This window comes from Cibotium barometz, chromosome 39 (assembly GCF_041138505.1).
Source record: "Cibotium barometz isolate CiBa-2024 chromosome 39, ASM4113850v1, whole genome shotgun sequence".
NCBI classification, from domain to species: domain Eukaryota; kingdom Viridiplantae; phylum Streptophyta; class Polypodiopsida; order Cyatheales; family Cibotiaceae; genus Cibotium; species Cibotium barometz.
The window spans coordinates 21493280-21515428 of NC_141084.1; the positions used below are offsets into that span (position 1 = coordinate 21493280).

General features: G+C 43.4%; 1 protein-coding gene across 1 annotated transcript in view; it reads right to left on the reverse strand.

Moving 5' to 3' along the window:
* Window positions 1–5097: 5097 nt before the first annotated feature.
* Window positions 5098–22149, reverse strand: part of LOC147615866 (ABC transporter C family member 14-like) — a 41642-nt gene continuing 24590 nt past the window's right edge. Inside the window, exons 4-11 of the mRNA XM_086778484.1 lie at window positions 20555–21247; window positions 20018–20182; window positions 19571–19865; window positions 19259–19473; window positions 6643–6948; window positions 6450–6513; window positions 5971–6210; window positions 5098–5830 (exon numbers count right to left, since the gene is read on the reverse strand). Of these exons, the coding sequence (XP_086634610.1) occupies window positions 5730–5830; window positions 5971–6210; window positions 6450–6513; window positions 6643–6948; window positions 19259–19473; window positions 19571–19865; window positions 20018–20182; window positions 20555–21247 (2079 nt within the window). The 3' untranslated portion in view covers window positions 5098–5729. The remainder of the gene's footprint in view (window positions 5831–5970; window positions 6211–6449; window positions 6514–6642; window positions 6949–19258; window positions 19474–19570; window positions 19866–20017; window positions 20183–20554; window positions 21248–22149) is intronic.

The window sequence follows — 22149 nt, forward strand, 5'->3', positions numbered from 1 at the left end:
ATGGATGTTAGCGAGCTTGATTTCAATGGAATATGGAAGCAAGTGACCCAAATTTGATCGTCTAACAACGAGATGTGTGTGTGTGTGTGTGTGTGTGTGTGTGTGTGTGTGTGTGTGTGTGTGTGTGTGTTTTCGATCTATTGCCACTTCGCCTCTGTTCGATCCTTGCCCTTTGTTCATGATGCTGCCACCCCTCTTGGTGGCCATGTCCCAGCTCCACAGTAGCAACGCCCTTCCTCTAGCCTCACTCCTTTGCCTCTACTTGAAGAGGAGCACATCTTGTTTAAGAGTCATTGCCTCTACTTTTGCCCAGCTTCTAGGCTTGTGTGCCATGCAAGGATGCCTTGATTATGGAGTTCTTTCAAATGTTTTGGAATATTTTGAAATCGCAAATCACTATTGGAATGTTGGATAGTTTCCATGCTCATGGAAAGAAGGTTTGCTCTGAAAATGCTACCCAGAAAACAACTCAACGAAGTTATATCGGATTGGCGTCCCATCTCCTTAATGCCTATCATATATAAATTGGTCACCAAGATCCTTGTTAATAGAATAAAGGGTGTCCTATATGCAAGTTTACATCCAACACAGTATGGATTTGTCCCTAGAAGACAAATCACTGATAATATAGCAAATGCATACATAGGCATTGAATATGCCATACACAACAGGATGTTCTCATCATACAAGTTGATATAGCCAAGGCCTCTAACATAGTGCATTGAGACTTTATAGCTCAAGTAATAGACAGAATGGTCTTTGTGCCAAGAATGAAAAATGTCATTTTCTGGCTTTACCAAGAGGGAACAACCAAATGCATTTTGGGTGGAGAACTTTCCGCCTCTTGGCGTCTTGGGAAATCTGTTCGACATGGTTATCTGCTACTACTATATGCCATCGTGACACCCAATGCTCCTTTACATGGACAAACTGACACAAGATGGGCAACTACATGATGGTCTTTCCATGCTAGATGGTACATAAGATGGGCAGCTACATGGTCTTTCCATGGTAGATGGTACACAATTTGTGGTGCATGCATATGCTAATGACTCTTTTTTCCCAAGAATACGAAGGCTGATGTAAGGGCTCTCATGGAAGCACTATCCCTCTATGGTTTGGTTGTCGGATTGCATGTGAATTTTAAAAAATTCAAGTTGCTTCCTTTGAAAAATTATGATTAGCATCAGATTTTGTGGCCGGGTTAGATCATGTCACCTAATGAGATAGTCAGGCATATGGGCTACCCCATTGGTTGGGAGTTATCTTTGAAGAATGAGACTCAATGGATGATGGCCAAATTGCACTATAAAACTGAATATTGGAAATTATCTGTGTGGCCTCTACATATGCGATTGCAGTGTAGTCAATAATAATGGCATATGTGCAATTTTATCTCCCGCTTCTACCTTGGTCACACAAACAAATTGATAATTTCATGTCTAAAAAGCAATTCACCTATGGAAAACCAAAGTGGATAAAAAGGGGCTACGTTTGTTAAGGCAAGAGCGAATATGTTCACCCAAAATACATGGTGGACTCAATGTTCTTAATATTCATTATCATGTACTGGCAATCTCCTCGAACAATGGCAACTTGCAATTCCTCCTTTAATGTAGGAATCGATTTCTATCAAACAAGTGGCAGATTGGAGTAGGGTATTTGATCGACTACTTGGCTTTGTCTCATCCAAGAAAGGCCTACAATATGTCTTCATTGGGGATTTATCACGTAGATGACATCGTGGGTGAAAATGGTCATATTTTCACCGTTCTACAAGCCGTCATAGGCAATGTAATTTGGGGATACATCACAAGCCAATCTAGAGAGTCATTTTGGAAATGATGCAGCCATTTCAGCCAATCCAAATGCTTGAGGAGATAGAAAGACTTCAAGATTGGTGTTTTGATAGGCAATTTCCAAGATATACTCTTGTGCCTTTTTACCAATTGTTTGTGGCCACCAAGGCTTACAAGTTGCTCTTACCGCCTCTATGGATTGAGGATCAAGCAAATCGTCTATAGCATATGTCAAATCTTTTGCTTGGTGAAAGGCTGCATTGAAAAGAATTTGGAAGAGTGGATTGCCCTACTATTTCTATGAGATGTTTGGCTAGGTATTCCCAATGGGAACTCTTTTAGCACGGAGGCATATTGCCACTGCATCTTGTAGGTAGTGCTCCCATCCTAAAGAGACAGTGCCTCACCTTCTTTGGTATTGCTTTCACTCTCGGGGTTTTCTTGATGACTTGTCTGGACATCTCCGGGCTCATTTTCTTGGGAGGCGTTTCCAGCAAATGTTTTGGCTTTTTGGTTGCCTTTCTCCTCCACTACTAGATTATACATACTTCTTGACTAGACTATATTTTCGGCATTGTGGACCATCTACCATGGTCAGAATCAACTACTCTTCTCGACAGATTCTGTTCAGCTCTTTGCTTACTTCCAGAGAGCCCTTTTACATATTCTCGTGAATTCAGAGAACTTTCCTTCCAATAACTAGAAGTGTTTTCCCACTATTTTTGAACTTTTCCCCACTCTAGGACAACTATGAATGTACATTGCTTTTTCTGACGAGATAGCGGTTTCACTATAAAAAGAGTGTGTGTGTGCACAATTTTTTACGTGGACAAGATTCTCCCACTGTGGACTCTCTGGCATGATAGAAATCAACAAGTCTTCACCAACCGATAATTGATATCTCTACTTATTTTAGACGCTATGTGTCTTCAGGACACTTATGAGATCACTGCTAGGCAATTAGATGTGTTTTTTCATTGTCTCTAGCCCATCCTTCCTCGTGGATAGCTATGCTTATACCATAGCTTGCGTAATTAATTAGACAATGGTTTCACAAAAAGTGTGTGTGTGTGTGTGTGTGTGTGTGTGTGTGTGTGTGTGTGTGTTTCCCTGCTCTGTTTTCGAAATGGATTCGTAGCAACAAGCAATCTACTCCCGTCGTGGGAAATATGATACCGAAGGGAATGCAACAGACTCAAAGAATCAGCAACTGTGATGCCACACCATGACAACCTTGATGCATGTGTTATATAAAGACTTTGAGGAAAATCAGATTGCGTGGGATAAACCCAAACCCACTTTGAAATACAAAATTTCAGTGCAAATTATACTGCCGGAAGTTAAGAAATTCTCGGAATGTGTCATCATTTTGTTTTTTTCTAGGAAAATGCCTAGTGCGAAAATGTTAAGACCTTTCTTGGTGGATGCTATGTCGATGGGGTTTATAATGTTGCACTTGGCTTCTGTGAAGTGGTGCTCTCAGAATTGATATACAAGCAGCAATTGTTAGAAAACTCACCAATGTTCTATGGTCGTCAAATGGTGCATGTGCTTCCATGGACACCCACGAAAGACTATTAGGTACTCTTAAAGCATCAATGCCGGCTATGGGTTGAGGTTGTTAATTTCTCAATAGAATTCACTAATGCATTGCCAGGATTGGCTCGAATGTTACACACTATCATTTGTCTCCCACATATATTGGGTAATAGAAATAGATTTTGTATTTTATGGGATATAGATAAACCCACCCCAACATCCATTGCAGTGGAGATTGATGATGTCAATATGGGGGGAAAATATTATGAACTCAAATGGGAAGTATATGCAGGAGCATGCTACACGAGTCATCATAAGTTTGGACATTTGGCCTCTGATTGTTCCACTCTTACATTGCAACCTCTTGCTAATTCTATTCCTCTGGCTCCGATTGTGGAAACATCAATAGAGCAAGTAAAGCTTACTCCAACTAAAACAACGATATGCCACAAATCGAGTCATGCAAAAGATGAAAGCAAAATCAGAATACTCACAATTGCCTACCTGGTCTTTATTACATGTGCAACTAAGGATAGTACAATCCATTTTAATGGCTTATGTACAATTTTCTTGCCTCTATTAGTATGGACAAAGAAACATGGCATTGCTTTCATGTCTCCCCATGAAAGTCCTATGGAAAATTAGACATCATAAGAAAGCTCTTACTAGACATCATAAGAAAGCTCTTAGACTCTTGAGATGTGAATGGATTTGTTTACCACCAAAGATGCATGGAGGGCTGAATATTCTCAATATTCAATATCATGTTTTCGCAAGACAAGTAACTCTACTCTCCAACTTTTTTGCCCAAGAGAAACCTTTAACAATGAAAATTGCAGCTATGTTACTACACTTACAACAAATTCTTTTCGCATGTGGCAATGTACACATTGGGATTTGCTTTTGGAAAGCTGCAAGGGAAGATACCAGGTTGTCCTTTCACTACTGGATTGATTACTAATTGGAAAAAAGTCCTCCAGTATTTGCATTGGTGTGGAAGACCTTCAAAGATAGGTAAGTCACTAAGATTGGAAAGCATTCACTAGAGCTGAGTTTTGTTGGAACCTCTAGCAATTCACGAGCCAAGGAGAGTATATTTTCTTTCAAATAAAAACATGTCTACTCCAAGATGTGGTCTCTCCGGATGGCAGAATCCTTGCCTTCCCACACGCAGAGAAATGGAATTTGGGTCTTTTCCTGCCAGATTTCCAGAATGTCGTTTCTCGAAGAATATTTCTAGATCTTTGGGAGATAGCACCGAAGATTGGCTGACTATGAATGTTTCCTTGCTTGGACACGCTTTTGGGCACTTCGGCACTCTGGATTGGCCGCAAGCATTTGATCTTTCACTCTACATAGATTGACAACTACTCGTATTTTCATCAAGCTTTGATCCAATCTCTTTATGATTGCCATAGACCACAAGAGATGGACCAGCTGCAATTAAACTTGTTTTTCCATTGTTTCTGGTCTTAAAGAAGTTTTCCTCACTTTTGAGGGCTTCTTTCCTTGTATGACGAAGTAATACAACACTGGTTTTTATAGGAAAGAGAGAGAGACAGAGGAGGGCAGAGGGGGGCGGGCGGGTTTATGTTAAGATGAGGGTCTTGAGTTATGTTGTCCATATTACAAAAACATGAAAAACGCACACACAACACAAATACAACCAAATTCACATCATAAAGTATGTCCATTAGAGCGACATTCATATTTAAGCATGGCAAGCAATCGAGGACACTCTTGTCAAATCATATCCAACCAAAAAAACACTCATGAATAAATGAATATTTGAGCTCTGGTGCATAATCTCAACATGAAAAGATACCCTTCTTGCACTCAATGAAGGACCTCTAAGAGAAGTCACCCATGGATTTGCTATGAAGAACTAATTTGTTGTTAAGTTGTGCAGGTGCACCAAACACTCAAAACTTGGGGGAGGGAGTAAGTTGTGGGAAAATGTTTGGGCACCAAAAAATGCTGGGTAACTGTGAAGATGTGGTAGGTACTAGGGACACCCACAAATGCTACTAAATGGCTACAAAGTGGTACGACCTTATGCTATCCACGTACCTCCAAAGAAAAAAATATGAAGATGGTTAAGAGAGAGACGGTAGTATACAAAGAATTGAGGTGACTCTTGGCAGCAGTCGTTGCAGTGTATGAATATGTCCATCCTTGTTGTTCTCATTGATCTCCCATTGTAAAACTCCTCCATGTGCTGCAACAAATCAAAACAAATGGCTCTGTGTACTCTTAGCACGCTGGCACATGCAGAAATCTGTGCTGCAAAACTGCCTAAGCTCTTCTGTGCTGCAAAACTGCCTAAGCTCTTCATTGCTTGCTCCATGCTGGAGAGTCATGAACAAAACCACTTCTCCAGAAGCCACAACATCAGCCTTTCGATCGTGTGGTATACTCGTGAACTAGAGCCGCGAAAAGTGTGGATGGATGCTCTAACAGCTTCGCCGGGCTATCATACTCCTTCAGAAAACCTGCAAGATGGCAAACACATCAGTACCACTACCATCAATGCATGTGCGTGTGCACATGAATGGGTGGGCGTGTGTATGATGCAGCACATAGGTAGCCTCATGTAATGCCTGATAATTGGCGAACCAGCCATGGTTCATACCTGCTTCAAGTACCATGACCATGTCACAGTCCATCACAGTCGGTATCCTATGGGCAATGCTAACAACTGTACTCGTCTGGAACTCCTCCCTGATGATCTTCTGCAGCACGGCATCTGTCTGGGCATCCACGGATGCAGTGGCTTCATCTAGGAACAAAATGTGGCTCTTTTTCAAGAGCGCCCGCCCTAAACATAGCAGCTGCCTCTGTCCCACACTCCAGTTTTCCCCATTGTCAACAACTGCATTCATGCATCAATGATTCAATCAAGAAAACCATCACAATATACATCATAAATTTCCAGTGTGTTCAACTTAAAAATGCCTTGAGATGAGAAGAGTCTTTCAAATCTATGATCCATATGATGGCACTGAAGTCCAAGAAGGCATGAACCCACGACTTCTCGATGAAGAGAAGACCAATGTGTGAACCGCTACGCCACCACTCCATCGAGAGAAGAGTCGAAGAGAAATCACTCACCTATTGCATCCAGCTTGTTAATTCTTGCTTTGACAATGTCAGCCAGCTGGCATTTTTGTAGTCCCTAAGAATTTGATCCATCATATCAGTTGCACATCCTCCATGATATATGCAAAGAAGATTATTTTACAATGGCAACAAAGTCAGCATAATTCTAATCAAGGACTACATGAAGAGCACGTAGAAAACATACCTCCCATATCTCATCATCTGTATGGACACTCAAGGGATCCATGTTTGTCCTTATGGTGCCTTCAAATAACACTGGGTCCTGTGGAATAATACCCAATCTTGATCTTAAGTCGTGCAGCCCAACCGACGTAATGTCTACCTCATCAAATGAGACTGACCCACCAGCCGGTTCAACAATTCGAAACAGCACTTGAATCAGTGTTGATTTTCCACTTCCAGTTCTGCCAACAACACCGATCTTTTGTCCACCAATAATGTCTAGACTGATCCCTTTGAGGACCAAGGGCATGGTTGGCTGATACCGGGCCTGCATAGCCCAATAAAACTTGATGTTAAGAGGTTGTAATTCATCCGGACGGGTGTGTGTCTTGGGCCCATCTCATAAATAGTTTAGAACCGAAAAAGACGGTACAAAGCTGAAAGTGAAATGACACAATAAACACCACCACTGGGGCTGAAGAGATGTATATTATTGGAGTCTTTTATTTTGTACAAAATTTCCACAGGCTTTCCAGCCAGATTTTCCATGAACAAACTGTATGAAAACATGTTACCAAACAAGAGTCTCAGTGGAGATTGTTGGAGCAGGATTCCGATCGGAGATGAGTAATCACAAGCAATCCTCATCTTCATGTGGATCACAAAACGCGTTACTGTTGTTCCGGGACCACACACAACACTGGCGCTCCTGTACTAGCACATAGCTCAAAAAACGGTGATGACGAAATGCTAGTTCTCCGTAGTACTGGCACCAAAGGTCGCTCCCCGGCACAGACAAGGTTGTGAAGTCAAATTCAGGAAGCGTCATTAGCAGCTGCACACCACATGTGGCACGCATGGTGTAAAGTCCCCCACGCTGCATGACCTGTGATTAAGCCATAATACCAACAAAGGAGACTGATAAGAAAATAGGTCCCCAAATAACCCCGAAAGGGTAACTCAAAGCACGTGTCAGATCAACAGATCCATGACCGTGAAGGATTGTGGCTAGCGGCTCACCACCCAGCCATAGGGTCAATTCACGAGCCACCCACCGAGCCTGAGGTCCAAACTTCCATGATAGGTTCCTATCTTGACTCCAGGTCAATTCACACCTCATCCATGCTAGCACCTTTGACTGAGCATGGCCATTCAAGCACGCACTCTACTAAACCCTGACCTAGGGCTTAGCTGTACACCCAAACCTCGAGTTAACTAACCCTAGCTCGTTCAGGACATAGCATAACTACCCCCCCCCCTTTCTTTTAGATTCGCATCCTCATGAATCCAGAAGAGAACTGTGGTAAGCAAACGCCGGTTTCCACGATCCTCAGTAGCCACCAGACAAGTTCCTTGGTTTGATGTGAACCATCCAAGAACTCATCTTGTAGACACTGCTACTAGGGTCTGGAAATCCATATAAGGTAACATGCTTACTGATGGTGAAAAGCAAAGAGCCCCACCAAGATAACCTTAGCTTAGGCCACTCTTTTATTCAGCTATCAAGCTAAATAATCTAGACCAATGGTTGTCAGTAGTCACAAGCTGACCCTAGCTACAAGGGTTAATGGTGTCTTATTTACATCCAACACCATGTACTTTTGTAAAGTATGTACGAGTACAACCAAGGGTACTAATAGCAAGTGCTGACTCCCTCAGCTCAAGTATGTCCAACTCACATAGGACAAACACCAATGCACAAGAGCAGTCTTGTGGCACAACTCAACACGCAAGAAAGCAAACCATGTTCCCCTATGACGGGTGCTCAAAAGCACCATAATCCAATCCAAGGTAGTTTCAAATGTACAAAACGGCACGAGCTTAGTACGTGGTATAGAACGTTGCCGACCAATTAAGTACGTCAAAAACGTTACGTACTTTACAATGTTAAAATCATATTGTGTGTGTATGTGTGTGAGAGATTGGTCAAGAAAGCTCAAAGTCTATATCTAATATCCTTTGATAGACAAGGAGTGATGTGTCAACACATGTCACATTCTAGCATTTCAGCCTATCTAAGAATTTCAAAATTAGCACTCACAACATAAACAATGTCTAGACATACCCAAATACACCATGATTGGAATTTGACAATTCAAGTAGATAGTAGAAACAAATGATAAATCAAAATCAAATGACAATGTCACATTTGTCTGATGTCATGAGTGCAAATGGGCTATACAAAGCGATCGCCGAACATAATAAATAGAAAAAAGGACACAGCAAAAAACCAAAACACAAATGTTTTTTAAGTTTGAAATGTTTGGAAATGTTCGGAAGTCCAAAAAGTACTAAATAATAAAAAACAGGTTTTAAATGCAACCTTGATCCAATCAAGATCCCTTGTATCTAATTTAAACTGCGGCCTTGCTAGAAGTGGATCAAACTCAGTCAATAGACCTCAATGCTTCTTCACATCTTTTGACCAAAAGCTCCTCTACTAGAACTGGCCCTAGTTACCAAGAGGCCCAAGTTCTAACGTAAAGGAGTCTTCCCCCGTAAAGATGTAAAAAGCTATTGATCTTTGACCCAAGTCCCTCAGAAAAAAATTCCCAGCATGCTTCCAATGTGGTTGAGACTCAACTGCAAAGCTACTCAAGTCACCGGAATCTCTCCCTCCAAGCGATCCCTTGAGACAACAAATGGAATCTCACCATTTCAGAAGACTCCTAACAAAATCTCTACCGCACGGGAAGATTCTCATAATAACACAGAGTCTCAACCACTCGGGGAGATTCGGAAGTCCAGAATTATGGACTGTCTACCATTGGAATCTCAATCTCTATGGGAGATTCACCAATTCCTTTCATTGTGATCTCAAACCCTTAGGGAGATCCCTCTCTAGGACACCTCAAAATCAACCAGTTGGTTAATTTTCTCCACAACAGCCGGAAACCAACATACTAGTTTCTATCCAAAATGACTTTGGATAACTAGCCATTTGACCCTCCATCATGGCTTACAGTCTATTCACAATGCAAAGTGATCAGTTTCACATCTAGACTGAATATAAATGTGTGTTGACCCAGTGTTCTCTCTTCTAGAGAATGGTAACACATCAAACTCCCACATCTGGAAGTACACTTTCCCTCAATAGGGAAGCTTAAAATTGCACCTATCTCTTGTCAATGGTCTGCAGCCCATCTGACATAGGTAAAATTCCCTATGATTTCAAAAAAATCAAGGATCGGGTGCCATCGTGGAGTCACATCCACCTATGGAGCACCGTATGCCTTCATGGATCCATATCCAACACGGAGCACACTAACCTTTGTGGGTACCTCATGAAAAAGCATCACAAGGCTGTTGGCCCAAGTGGGTTGCTGAAGAATAGTTAGGGTTAGCACAGCACACACTCCTCCACCGCCATGATCCATGCTTAACCAAACTTAACCCCCAGGTGCACCGAATTATGTGTGGAACATCTTTGTGTCTAACCTCAAAACTAGATTCCTCCCATCCCAATACATGACTAAATCTTGAGGACAAGTTTTACTGACTCTCTCAAAATGGGTCACCCGTGCTGATGTACTCCAACAAAGTCATCACCACGGCACAAGACTTGGCGAAATGCTAGGAAGATAAGTTGAAGCAACTCCTCATCAAGGGGTTGGATACTAACATCACATTTACCGTACAAAGTTTCGACCCTCAATCTTTTGACTCTGGCTCAAAAAAAGGAGATGATGCTGCACGGAAGCAAGCCCAAGCAAGACGAGTAAGGCTCCAAACCCTAATCATCATCCCAGCAAGGGAAAGGAGCACAAAACAACAAGCATGATAAGGACAATAAGAAAGATTCTCAAAGTAACTTAGGCCGTCAGCATGACAAAGGTTCAAAAACTAAGCACACGCCTAAGGGGAAGGCCAAGCAGGGCATTACAGGAGGTTCAGACACCTAAGGGGAAGGCCAAGAAGGGCATTATAGGAGGTTATCTCCAACCAGAAGAGAAAAACAAGTACCAAGCAGATAACCAATGTTTTTACGTGAGGGGCATAGTAAGGATTGTACCAAGTGGTAGGCTGAGAAGGCTACCAAGCAACCATCCTCTACAATGGCCACCGTTGAAGCTACACCTATACCTCCAACCTCAGTCTCTAATGTTGTTCAACTTTTGCCAGCTCTTTGTCCTCTTCAACATGGACGGCTATGAATGCACCATCTCTTCACAGTTGGCTGCTAAGACGAGTTGTACCTTAGTACCATACCATTTTCTTGTGGATGGATTTACACTTGGTCTCTACACACATATCACTCAGCACGTTTAGCAGTTTCACTTCCAAGTTCAGAAGGCCACATTCCAACAAGACTTCATTGTTTCACCTCTCTTGCGGTATGACATACTTCTCGACATCCAGTGGTTTAGAGAGTTTGCACCCATTCTTGATTGAAGGCAAGACACCTTAACTGTCTTTGACAATATACTTAAGCCTATCACGATTTGCAGGGATAGAAGCATTCTTGGCATTCCACTCATTTCTCATCTCCAGGCCCAATGAGCAGTCAGAAGCGGAGCTGACTATGCATTGATCCATGTCCACAGTCCACAATCTCATGTTGTTCAAACAACAAAACCTTCAGAGCAACGGATGGTATGTCCTCTTCCGCAACTTCAAGACATCAGGCTGAGGAACAATCTCCCGCCCAAGGTCCCATCCATTCATCCTAAGGGTCATCGGATTGAGTTGGTCCTAGGGGTAGTACCTCCTAGTAAGTTCCCCTATCACCTATCCAAGGCATTGGAGGGGGCAAGCCCGAACAGACGTTCATCCAGAAGAAAGATAAGACTGCACAGTTATGTATGGACTACAATATATGGACTGCACAGTTATGTATGGACTACAATATATTTCATCCACCAACAAATGGTCAGACATGAGCACAACGAGCCTACACCAAGTGAGCCATCCAGTCTAGACGAGATGTCAACTACAAAGAGAGAGATTGGATATTTTTCCGCATCATAAAGTAACATGTGAATCAAGTGGCCAAGTGTTGTCCCAAGATCTCTTTCCGAAGTGCTTTCCTACACGTGGCTGCGAGTTCCTTATCTACTGGCCGATTGGACCTCCATGTTGGGCATGCTGGCTAACTAGCCTCTTCCATGTTGGGCATGCTAGACTTGATGCCCATGGGTGGTGTCACAAGACGGAAAGGTGCTTACACTAATTAAAGACTAAATTCTTCATTAGTATGGTTAAGTTACCATATACATAGCCATGAATCAAGAAACACATCTCTGATATACCATAGCAAGGCATCCACATGAAAACTCTGATGACACAGTATTAGGGACCAAAAGATTGGGTCCCCCCCCCCCCCCCCCCCCCCCCCGGGAGGTAAATTCTATTGCCTTAAGGGAGTATTCTTATACAAGTACATTGAACGGGTACATGCAAGCCCATGCGACCATACAAGCAATGCAAGCTTAGGTAGGTAGCTTTGCATGTAATCTCATCCACTAGCATGTAAAGCTATCTACTCCACTCAAGTCTAAAAAAGAGCACCTACCAACAAAGAGAAGCAAGCTCATTCCATTTTGTTCATGCCTCCCTTGATGCCTAGAGATGGGCGCCTCACCTCAAGCCCTCTCCTGGCACTTCTCTCAACTAGACAACCTATTTTCAGCCCCCTCTTGGCATAGCTACTGCTGTACAACCCGTTGTCAGCCCTCTACTGGCATAGCTACTGCTGTACAACCCGTTTTCATCCCTCTCCTGGCATAGCTACTGCTGTACGACCTGTTTTCAGCCCTTCTCAAGCAACCCACAGCTGTATGGCAGCATTAGAGCTGCACAAACAGCAATTCCAACCATTTCTCTACACATTTGCTATGCCTAGGAACTCTCTATTGCTGCCAAACTGCTGCTGAGGAGATGAAGAAGAACAAATCTTGTACCTGTTGCTGCGTTTTCTATGAAGAATCACACACGCAAACTCTTGGGAAGTGCACGGCACTTGCCAAAGGTGGTAATCAGCTATTGGATAGTTGGATCTTGGGAAGCTGGGCTTCCATCTCTTGAGGATTGCTGGGCAATCTTTGAGGCGGTGCTAGGCACCTTTTCGCTTGTGGTAGCTGGGCTACTTGCAAGCTAACTAATTGATTGATTTGTTTTCATCCAAAGTTTTTGGAAGAAACGATAGTGCATGGTTGGGCCACGCTACCCGTTCAATGCACTTGTATAATAATACTCCCATAAGCCTTAAGGCAATAGAATTTACCTTCAAGAGGGGGGGGGGGGGGGGGGGGGGGGGGGGGGGGGGGGGGGGCAGCCATCTTTTGGTCTGTCATCACTACAGTTTTGTGTGGATGCCTTGTTATGGTATATTAGAGACGTGTTTCTTGATTCATGGCTTAACAATACTGATCAAGAATTCAGTCTTTAATTAGTCTAAGCACGCTTCCAACTTGCGACATGTGGCCGATATGCAAGGCTTCGTAAGGCTAGCCAAAGGCTTTGCTTCTACATGCTTGCTACAGGTATCTACGCTAGGATGACCTAAATGCTCTGTTCTCTAAAGTGGGTTGGTGAAACATACCGACACCTAAGGCTTCCGATGTGACCGTAGTTGGTGCCTGACATGTCCTTGGACTAGGGCTTACAATGGGGTCATGGCATACGACAAATAAATCCCTAAAAGGTTGTACTGAAGTACAAATGTAGCATTGATGATAAGACAATGTGTCACATAGCACCTCAGGGCATGGGTGCATGTGACATTCCCTCCTGCTTAGCTTGGAGATTATAAATGCCCCTTTCAGCATGTCATGGGAATATATAAACACGCTAACAACATGTGGACAAGCTGACTGCTGACGGGTTTGCATATATAAGCAGCCTACAGCTGAATTAATAAATCATCTCATTCTTGCATTCAGCGATGAAACACATCAGTTACCATGTGTGCTTGAGTCTTTTGACTTGGGCATACATCTCTCCAGCAGAGCACCTCACTGTGCTACAGCCCAAGGTAGCAAGAAGTTATCTTCAGCATTCAGCCATCAGTCCCGCATCCCCTCAGCAGATTTGGGTGTGTATATTGGCTCCCAAAGTGACTTCTGAGTTGTCTACAGACCGTATGACGGCTCAGCCGACGTTTGGTCTACCTCGTCCTTGTGTTTGGCATTCCATAGTCAACCATCGTCAGTAAGTTCTTGGTAACGTTTGCTATGAAAGGAGTTCTCCAAAGTAATAAAAGCAAATACTCCTGCTTGCGGGAGGGGGCCCTTAAGTGGGTAATTGGAACCCAATCTGGTGTTGACTCTCCATCTTCCCTCTCTATAGCTCTATCTCCTTGTTCAAGAATTAAAGTGGATTGCCTAAAATAAAGGTATAGAGAAGGCCTTGTTGTGCATTAAACAATCATACCGACTGCATATTACATCTAGCAACATGGCTTACTGCAAACACAGTGAGAAAACCTACATAGGCATCTATTCTTCTTGCAATTGACCTTTGTCCAAGCAAACTCTGGAGATGCAATCTTTGCTACCACATGAGAAGAACTTCGACGAACTCTAGAGATGTGGTCTTTGCTGCCACAATAGAAGCACTTCCCCTCTCTTTGCTCCAAAGTCAACCCAAACTCATGCTTCTGCCTGGGGTTTTCCTTAGTACAGGTATCTTCATCAGGTATTTTCATCTTTACCCCCATTTTTTTGCCTCCTTTGTATGCCATTTAGATAGTTGTCCACCTTTTTGCACGATTGGGACATCCCTATCTTTGCCCTCATTACCAAGCCCATCTTTGTTGGAATATCTTTTGCTCCACATGCTCGATGGAAAGAGTAGACACTATGAGCTATTGTAGAGTATGGTTTGGGTGCAATTACAGCCGTGATTGGTACACCGCCAACCTAGACTCAAACTTCCTCTTCTTCTCTTTGTCACTGATATCCAAGAAAGGTGAAACCTCCAAAAGAACCTTCCAAAACTTTGTGACAAAGGCATGCACATTGACATGCATGGTCTTGTGGTCCTTTTGCTCTTTCTTGGCCCACTTTTTGATTATCTACTTTACAGCATTTGGAGGCATGAATTGTGCATAGAACTGTTCTTTAAACTTATCCCAAGTAGCCACGGGATGCTTTGAAATCTTTTCCGAAATCCACCAATGGGCAGTCATGCCCTCTAATAACATGCTCACATGCCTTTTCTTAGACTTACCAGTGAAAGCCGAATTGTTCAATGAACGCCATGGCCTTGGTAGCATTATACTTTCCATGGTACGATTCAAACTAAACCGACTTATCGCCGGCCTTCAATTTTTTGAGCTTCTTTGCATGATGATGCTCCTCTTCATGCTTTCTTTTCCCCTTATCAAACAGGAGAAACCCTAGCTTCATGGGGCTCATGGACAACATGAGGCATGCAGGCATGTGCTCTATAAACCGGTGGCCTAGATACATGTGGCCTTACTACATAATGTGGAAATTTTAGCCCATGATGCATAGGCTCATCACATGACAATTCCACTAGAACCTCTTTCTTAAAAGCACAAATGGTGAGCTTTTGAGAAGTGCGAAGGGTGCTTGAAGAACAATTCACCTCCATCTCCTTCTATAATAGCACCTTTGTGGACACCAATCTCTTACACCATGGATTCAAATGGCTTGACACCAATCTCTTACACCATGGATTCAAAAGTGGATTCAAAGGTGGTATCAACCATGAACTCGGCCTTCTTGGCATCCACATACCTTTGGACCTACGGGTCCTCATGCAAGAATTTAAGCTCATCTTCCTTGGCTTTGAGACGCCTAGATGAACGAATTCTTAGAGTTAACCCAGGGGAGCAGAACTATTGAAGTATATCACCAAGCGTTCGCTCTCCTCCTCAAATACTCGCCACCGTTGGATGAAGAACAGCTGATGGCCAGGTTCATTCGGGGACTAAACGAACGTTTGAATATCTTAGTGAAGAATGCCAAGCCCCCGAAGCAGTGCGGATGGCGAAGGATTTCGCCAAGGCCTTTGATGTCAAGGTTCCGCCGAAGCCAGCACCATCACCTTTCAAAAGGTTTTGAGCTCCAGAAAGTGATTCCAACCTTCCACCGTCTAAGAGATAAGGGTCAAGCCCAGGATATGGGAAGTTTCCGAATGGAAGAAATGTCCTTTTCTCGGAACTCAATCCCTTGGAATTCAACTTCAGAAGTTCCACCCTTGAACAAGGGAGTGAAATGCTATAACTGTCAAGGATTTGGACATCGCAGTATGGATCGCCAAACTGCTTTTGGAACAAGAATTTCAGGGCGGGAAAATCAGGGATCAAGATTCCAGACTCCAGCTCCTTCCTTCCAGAGTAATCAGGTTTCTTTCCACCAAAATTAGAGAAATCCCAGAGGTAGGCCATCTACCCAACCCGCAGTTTTAATCCAAAGTAATGCAAGACCTCCGCCTCGGAATAGGAGAAGTCAAAGAGATGTTCCCAAATCGGCCGTCCACTTCCAAGGCAGTAACACTGAGAGAGATTGAAGAAGAAGAAGATGATGAAAGAGATCATACTCCACCTACGAGATGCGCACATCTCGCGTTTTTTATATGCTCAACTTCAGCCCGTAATGCATTGGGCTCCCCATCTGACCTATCTCCTAACCACAAGACTATTGTCCCACAAGTCTGGAGTCTGGATCATCTGCAGCATGAGCATATCTGTCCTGCAATGCATCTGAAGCATGTGCGCCACTAAAATACCCTTTGGAATTGAGCACTTTCTCACCCTTTGCTCAGTTGTCCATAGTGTAAAGTGCACTATTTACGGAATGTCCAAAGCCCACAAGATCATTTCCTCGTTGAGGAGAGAGAAACAACCATGCTCTAAACCAATGTGATTCACAGGATGGTTGTGAACACTCTTGGACACGTCTCGTAAATAGTTAACACTTGAACAGTTGATTTAAATGGAAAAGACAAGGTACAAAGCTGAAAATGAAATGACACAATAAACACCATCATTGGGGCCAGAAAGGGCTGATCCCACCCACGCACCCAAACACCGATGTATATTATTGGAGTATTTTATGTATGAAATTCCACGGGCTTTCAAGCCAAATTTTCCATGAGCAAACTGTATGAAAACATGTTACCAAACAAGAGTGTTGATGGAGATTGTCGGAGTAGAATTTCCCTTGTAGATGAGTAATCACATGGCAATCCTCACCTTCTTGTGGATGGGAGAACGCCTCACTAGCATTCCAGGACCAAACACTGGTGTTCCTATGCTAGTGTCTGGCTCTCTCAACCAAACAGTGTGACCAGAAAGCTCGTTCTCCATAGTACTGGCACTGGAGGTCACTCCCAGGCACAAACAAGGTTGTGAAGTCGAATTCGGAAAGCATCGGCAGAAGCTACACACCACGGGCACTAAACAAGCACCACATGCACCAAGCAAGCACATAAATATGCGCTTAGGGACGCCAGGGAGCTGGACAGCAGGTACATGTCACTGGTATAGTTGTCCGGCATACAGTGTGTGGCCAGCAACAGGACCCACTGGCAGCAGGAAAGAGATGGCAACCAGCAATATGACGTTTCTGTGATGGCCATAATGATGGCAAAGTCCAATTTCAGCAGCATGTTGGCTATGGAAAGATTCTTGCTTCACATTTTGCTTGCAAGAGCTAGTCAACTTCCTTCTCAAGGAAAGAGAGAGAAAAACGTGAGACCATTAGACACATGCACCAACCAAGGGACACTTGGAAGCCCACCCCACACAATTGGCACACTTGCCTTAAGTGTGTGTGGGTGCCCATGAGGGGTGCCCACTGCCCAGGCTAGGTGCCCACACCTCCCTGTATACACATGAGAAGGGTACCCTTTAAAACTTGGGCCCCTCCATTTTAATGCTAATGTGAACTCATTAAAGTATTAAACCTTACATTAAAATAAACAAGTGTTTAGGAATTACTTACCACCTGTTCACATGCCACAAACGACGTCAGAAGATCACGCACCGTTCACGGGTGGGTGTCCCTTGGCCGTAAACAAGACACGCATGGCACAAAAACAGTTCACACAAAAACAATTTCAAGCATGCAAACATGTGTGCATGTGCAACTTTGCCATGGAAAACCTCCCTTTCATGGAACTCGTAAAATACAAGCATTTCTAGACACAAATCTGGCTCACTGGAAAGCATGAATAAAGGATCCTGGGCACTCACGTCCACAAATTGGCCTCAATACGAGTGGCATGAAGGATGCCTATGTCACCAACGTAGACATTTCCCAGTATGAAAGGGGTCTGGTGGACTCCAGGACATCCAAATATTCGGAAAGAACAAGCTTTGGGAATGGGGGGATTATTCTGGAATACAAAGGATCACACTTCTAAAATTTAGGAGAGTTGCTATTTTCGGCCCTACTCTGATGGAAATTCTGTTTGCGTCACTATGTCTGGAATTGGGCAGATACCAAGAGTTGCCAAAGTACCTATGACAAATGAGCTACCAATTGGGATAAGATTATGGGAGAACCCATCTCTTAGATTGGGACATGTGGCAAGAAAGTGGATCAAAGTGAGACAAGTAGCCTCACACTTGTCATTATAGACTTCTCTTGCCATTTTAGCTCATGGAAGGCCCAAATCTATAAATTGGAGCCCTCTCTCTTCATTTGGAAGCTCTCTTGCTGCACACTGATTATATTGTTGGCTCGGCATTTATTCAGCTTGTGTTCCGGCTGAATTTTATGGTTGCCTCATGTTGGGCTGTGTTATGATTTGTATATGGATAATCTAGCATCTCCCGTGGGGAGAGTAAGGCCCTCAAAGCTTATACATGATATTATTCTCCTTGGGTAATAAAATACTCAAAAGGCGGGGGGGGGGGGGGGGGGGGGGGGGGGGGGGGGGGGGGGGGGGGGCCATTCCAACCTCTATGCGGTGTCACATGTGCAAGCTCCACTTTCACCATTTGTGGATGTTTTATCCAGCTTTTATGTTTTATGCAAAGTGATGATGGATATGTGTTAAGGCTGTGGCCGATTTCAGTGTTTAATTGCATTAGTGATCAAGTGTTTTGTGAAACCCCGGGGCACCCCGGCATAACTAGGCTGGCTTTATTGCTGAGGTATGACAATTGTGGTTCAGCGTAAAGTGACTTCAACTAGGGGTTGCTCACTAGTAGTCGTCCCCAGTAGGAAGGAGTCTTAGGAGATCAAGACCCGCATCAAGCCATGAGCAAGCTCTGTAAAGGTATGGGATGCCCGGGTTTGGACAATGTGCATCGTAGGTAAAGACCTAGCCTCAAACTCAGAGGTTTCTCAGGATAGAACTACAGCTGGTGGAGCAGTAAGCAGCGAGCTTGCCTGCAACCGCTTCAATGGTCTTACTTGTACGTTTGTGCATGATAGTGTTTTGAGGGCTTTTCATTGTCTCAAGCAGAGCTCCAAGAGCCATGTCCCTGTTTCATATAGGTCATTGTATGTACTAAAGAAATAAGCCCACCTTTGATGTTAAGTCTTCACGAATAAATCAGCATGCTGCAGACAGGCATTTTATGCTGAGGTGTCATCCAAAAAGATCATATCCAATGGATTGTGATCATTTCTTCCCCCACCAGCTTAAACATCAGCGAAGTAACTTAATAAGACCCAAACTTCTGCACACAGATGTTGTCTCAAAGGTGTAGTACTTACTGTCAAGTCTCTAATGCTGATGTGTCCTCTGCATGGCCAATCTTTGTATGGCACACTGTCCTCTATAACCAATGGGGCCTCACTCGGCAGCCTTGTGTATTGCCCAACACGCTCCACCGCAACCATTTTATTCTCGATCATGCAGCTAAAGAAGACAGATGCTGCTAACATTGTATTCAAAGATAACCCATAAGAAAGAGAGAGAGCTGCCAATGCTGCAAAAGATCAAGTACCTTTTTAAGGTCAGAACAGGATGGTAAATAACCTTTGAAGAAGAGCTTTGACATGAAGGATGATAGAAAACCCACTCACATGGTCTGATGATGCCTTCAGGAAGAACCACAAGTAGAAAAGCTGCCATACAAAGTATAATTGCTCCAATGATTTCAAGCCTAAATCCAAGCCACTCATTGGAAGCATTAAAGTGGAAGTCCATCTTAAGGTTGGTGTTAACACGAGTTAGATTTGTGGTAATAAACTCATCCTCTTTCCTGAACCCTCTGATAACCATAAACCCAGCAATGGTCTCCGTAAAATGGTGGATGACCGGGGCTTTGGTGACCGAGTCAAGCCGAGTGATCTCTCTTGATGAGTTAATGTAGAAGACCTGTTCAGAATCAATTATTTTAACATGATATACTGGGCCACTTTGGCTATGACAAACATAAACTCATCCCATATGCTCCGTGGGAGGGGGGATGTTGTTGTTGTTGGGGGGGGGGGGAGGGGGAGGGGGGGGAGGGGTGTTTGTAGACTTACTTGATACCGAAAATACACCCATCCTAGTGGCAATATTACAAAGATTATGGGCCATGTGACCACACATGTCACGATCACAACGCCTATCGTTACAGAGTAGAGTATCAATGCCAGCATAAAAGAAAGGGGTAACAAGATATCCATGGTCGCCTGATCTGTTGATGACTGTACAAATGTAAGCAAGATTACGTAAGTCAGAAAGCAAAACAATGTCCATCATGCACTACTAACAATGTGCTTGGCCTCTAGTGCAGTTGCTATCATGCCATGCATGAGCAATGTTATAGGTTACCGTGTATACATCACCATAAACACTCATACATGGCTTACTACATCTGTTATGGGTTATACAATGAATCCATCACCATGGACAACTCATGCATGACTTACCACATCATCACAAGCAAAGTTACGGGTTACCATGAACACATTGCATGGACGACTCATAAACTCATACCACCTTATTGAATTGATCATTTAGCATGCTATCATAAATAAAAAGAGAATAGGGTGAAGCATGTTATAGAAGGACCTTACTCGTGTTAGTATTCTTCCTGTCGGTGTTGTGTCAAAAAAGCTCATAGGAGCTCTGAAAATGCTTTTCAGCATGTCGAGATAAAATTTCTGTGTGGTCTTCAAGCTAAAGAGAGCCATTAGAACGGCACGGACAAGTATGAACAGCCAATTCCCTGCGCACAGCAGGGCATATACACGTATGAACACAACTGCATTGAAGGAGGTTTCTGATGTCTCATGAGAAAGCCAGAAATCACTGCTTATGGCAAAGGTCTGTGAGATGATCTGCACTGCCAATACTAGCAAAATGAACAAGGGCCCAAAAGCCCTTGTCAAATACAGCCAATACACATTCCATCCCACCCTGCCAGACTCTCTCTTCTCATCTTCAACAAGCTTTCCAGGACCTTCCTTCAAAGTGGGTGGTGAGAAAGAGCCTGAGCTTCTAAGCTTCATAAGATTCTCTTGTGAGCTCGAAAATGAGTCTGAGACCGACCGCGTGAGCAGTTCCACACTCTCATCAAAGGTCTCACTCCATTGACTAGTGGGGGTGCCTACTCTAAACTCCTCCACTTCCACAGGCTCTTCTCGAGGGTCCGCCTCAACTGCCCCAATAGCTTTCTTATGTGCTGCTACCAATGCTCCGAACTCAGCCCCGGCTTTCAAGAGATCCGAATACTTTCCTGATTGTTGTATAACCCCATCTTGCACCACCTGCAATCACAAATTATACCATCAATGTTCATGCACATATGCAATATTGATTGCATGAAGGACAAACTAAAATCAAACCATCAAACTTCATACACATATGTAATAGTGATTGCATGGCTGGGCATATACCATAACATCAATCTTCATGCATATATGCACAAATGGTTGCATATGGATGGACACATCCCGTAGCATCAATCTTCATGTACTTAAATGCATCAATGGTCACACATCATACTATCGAAATTGGTTGCATGGATGGACACAACCAAGAACCAAGCAAAACTATCGAATGCCAATTAACGTGGTATCAGCCAAACCACAAGCACACAGGGTTTATGGTAATCTCCACCCCTAATCTGTACAATTGACACTAAGCTGACCTTTCCTGATCCTCAGTCTCTGTGACATGTGTGATGAGCCCCTGAAAGTGGCCCAGGGGTCAGATGAAACCATCCTCTGGTAGCTGCACAAAAGTGATCACCATAAAACTGTATCTTATACATATTACAAAGATGTTGAGGTTGCACCCAAGTATGGGGTATATGCAGCTGAGAAAATCTAAGCAAATGATCCAATGATCTGGGTCCACAAAAGATAGTTTCTAAAAAGACAGAGGAGTTAACCACCTCTACCATCCTTTCTTCTCTACACGTGCAGACCTGCTTGTGCATACTATCTTGGAAGGAACAAAATTTTGGTGTTATTAAGGTTCATGAGATCAAACCTATATCATCAACATAAACAAAACCATGATCATCACCAAAGCTAGTCATGACACTACACTTCCAGCCTTGTCAATGTGCTCTTGGATCTTATACAGCCTATCTGTTCATGTCCGTACGCATCCGTACAATACAGATTAGGGTTCCGTACATGTACACGCCAGCCAGGTCGGGGTG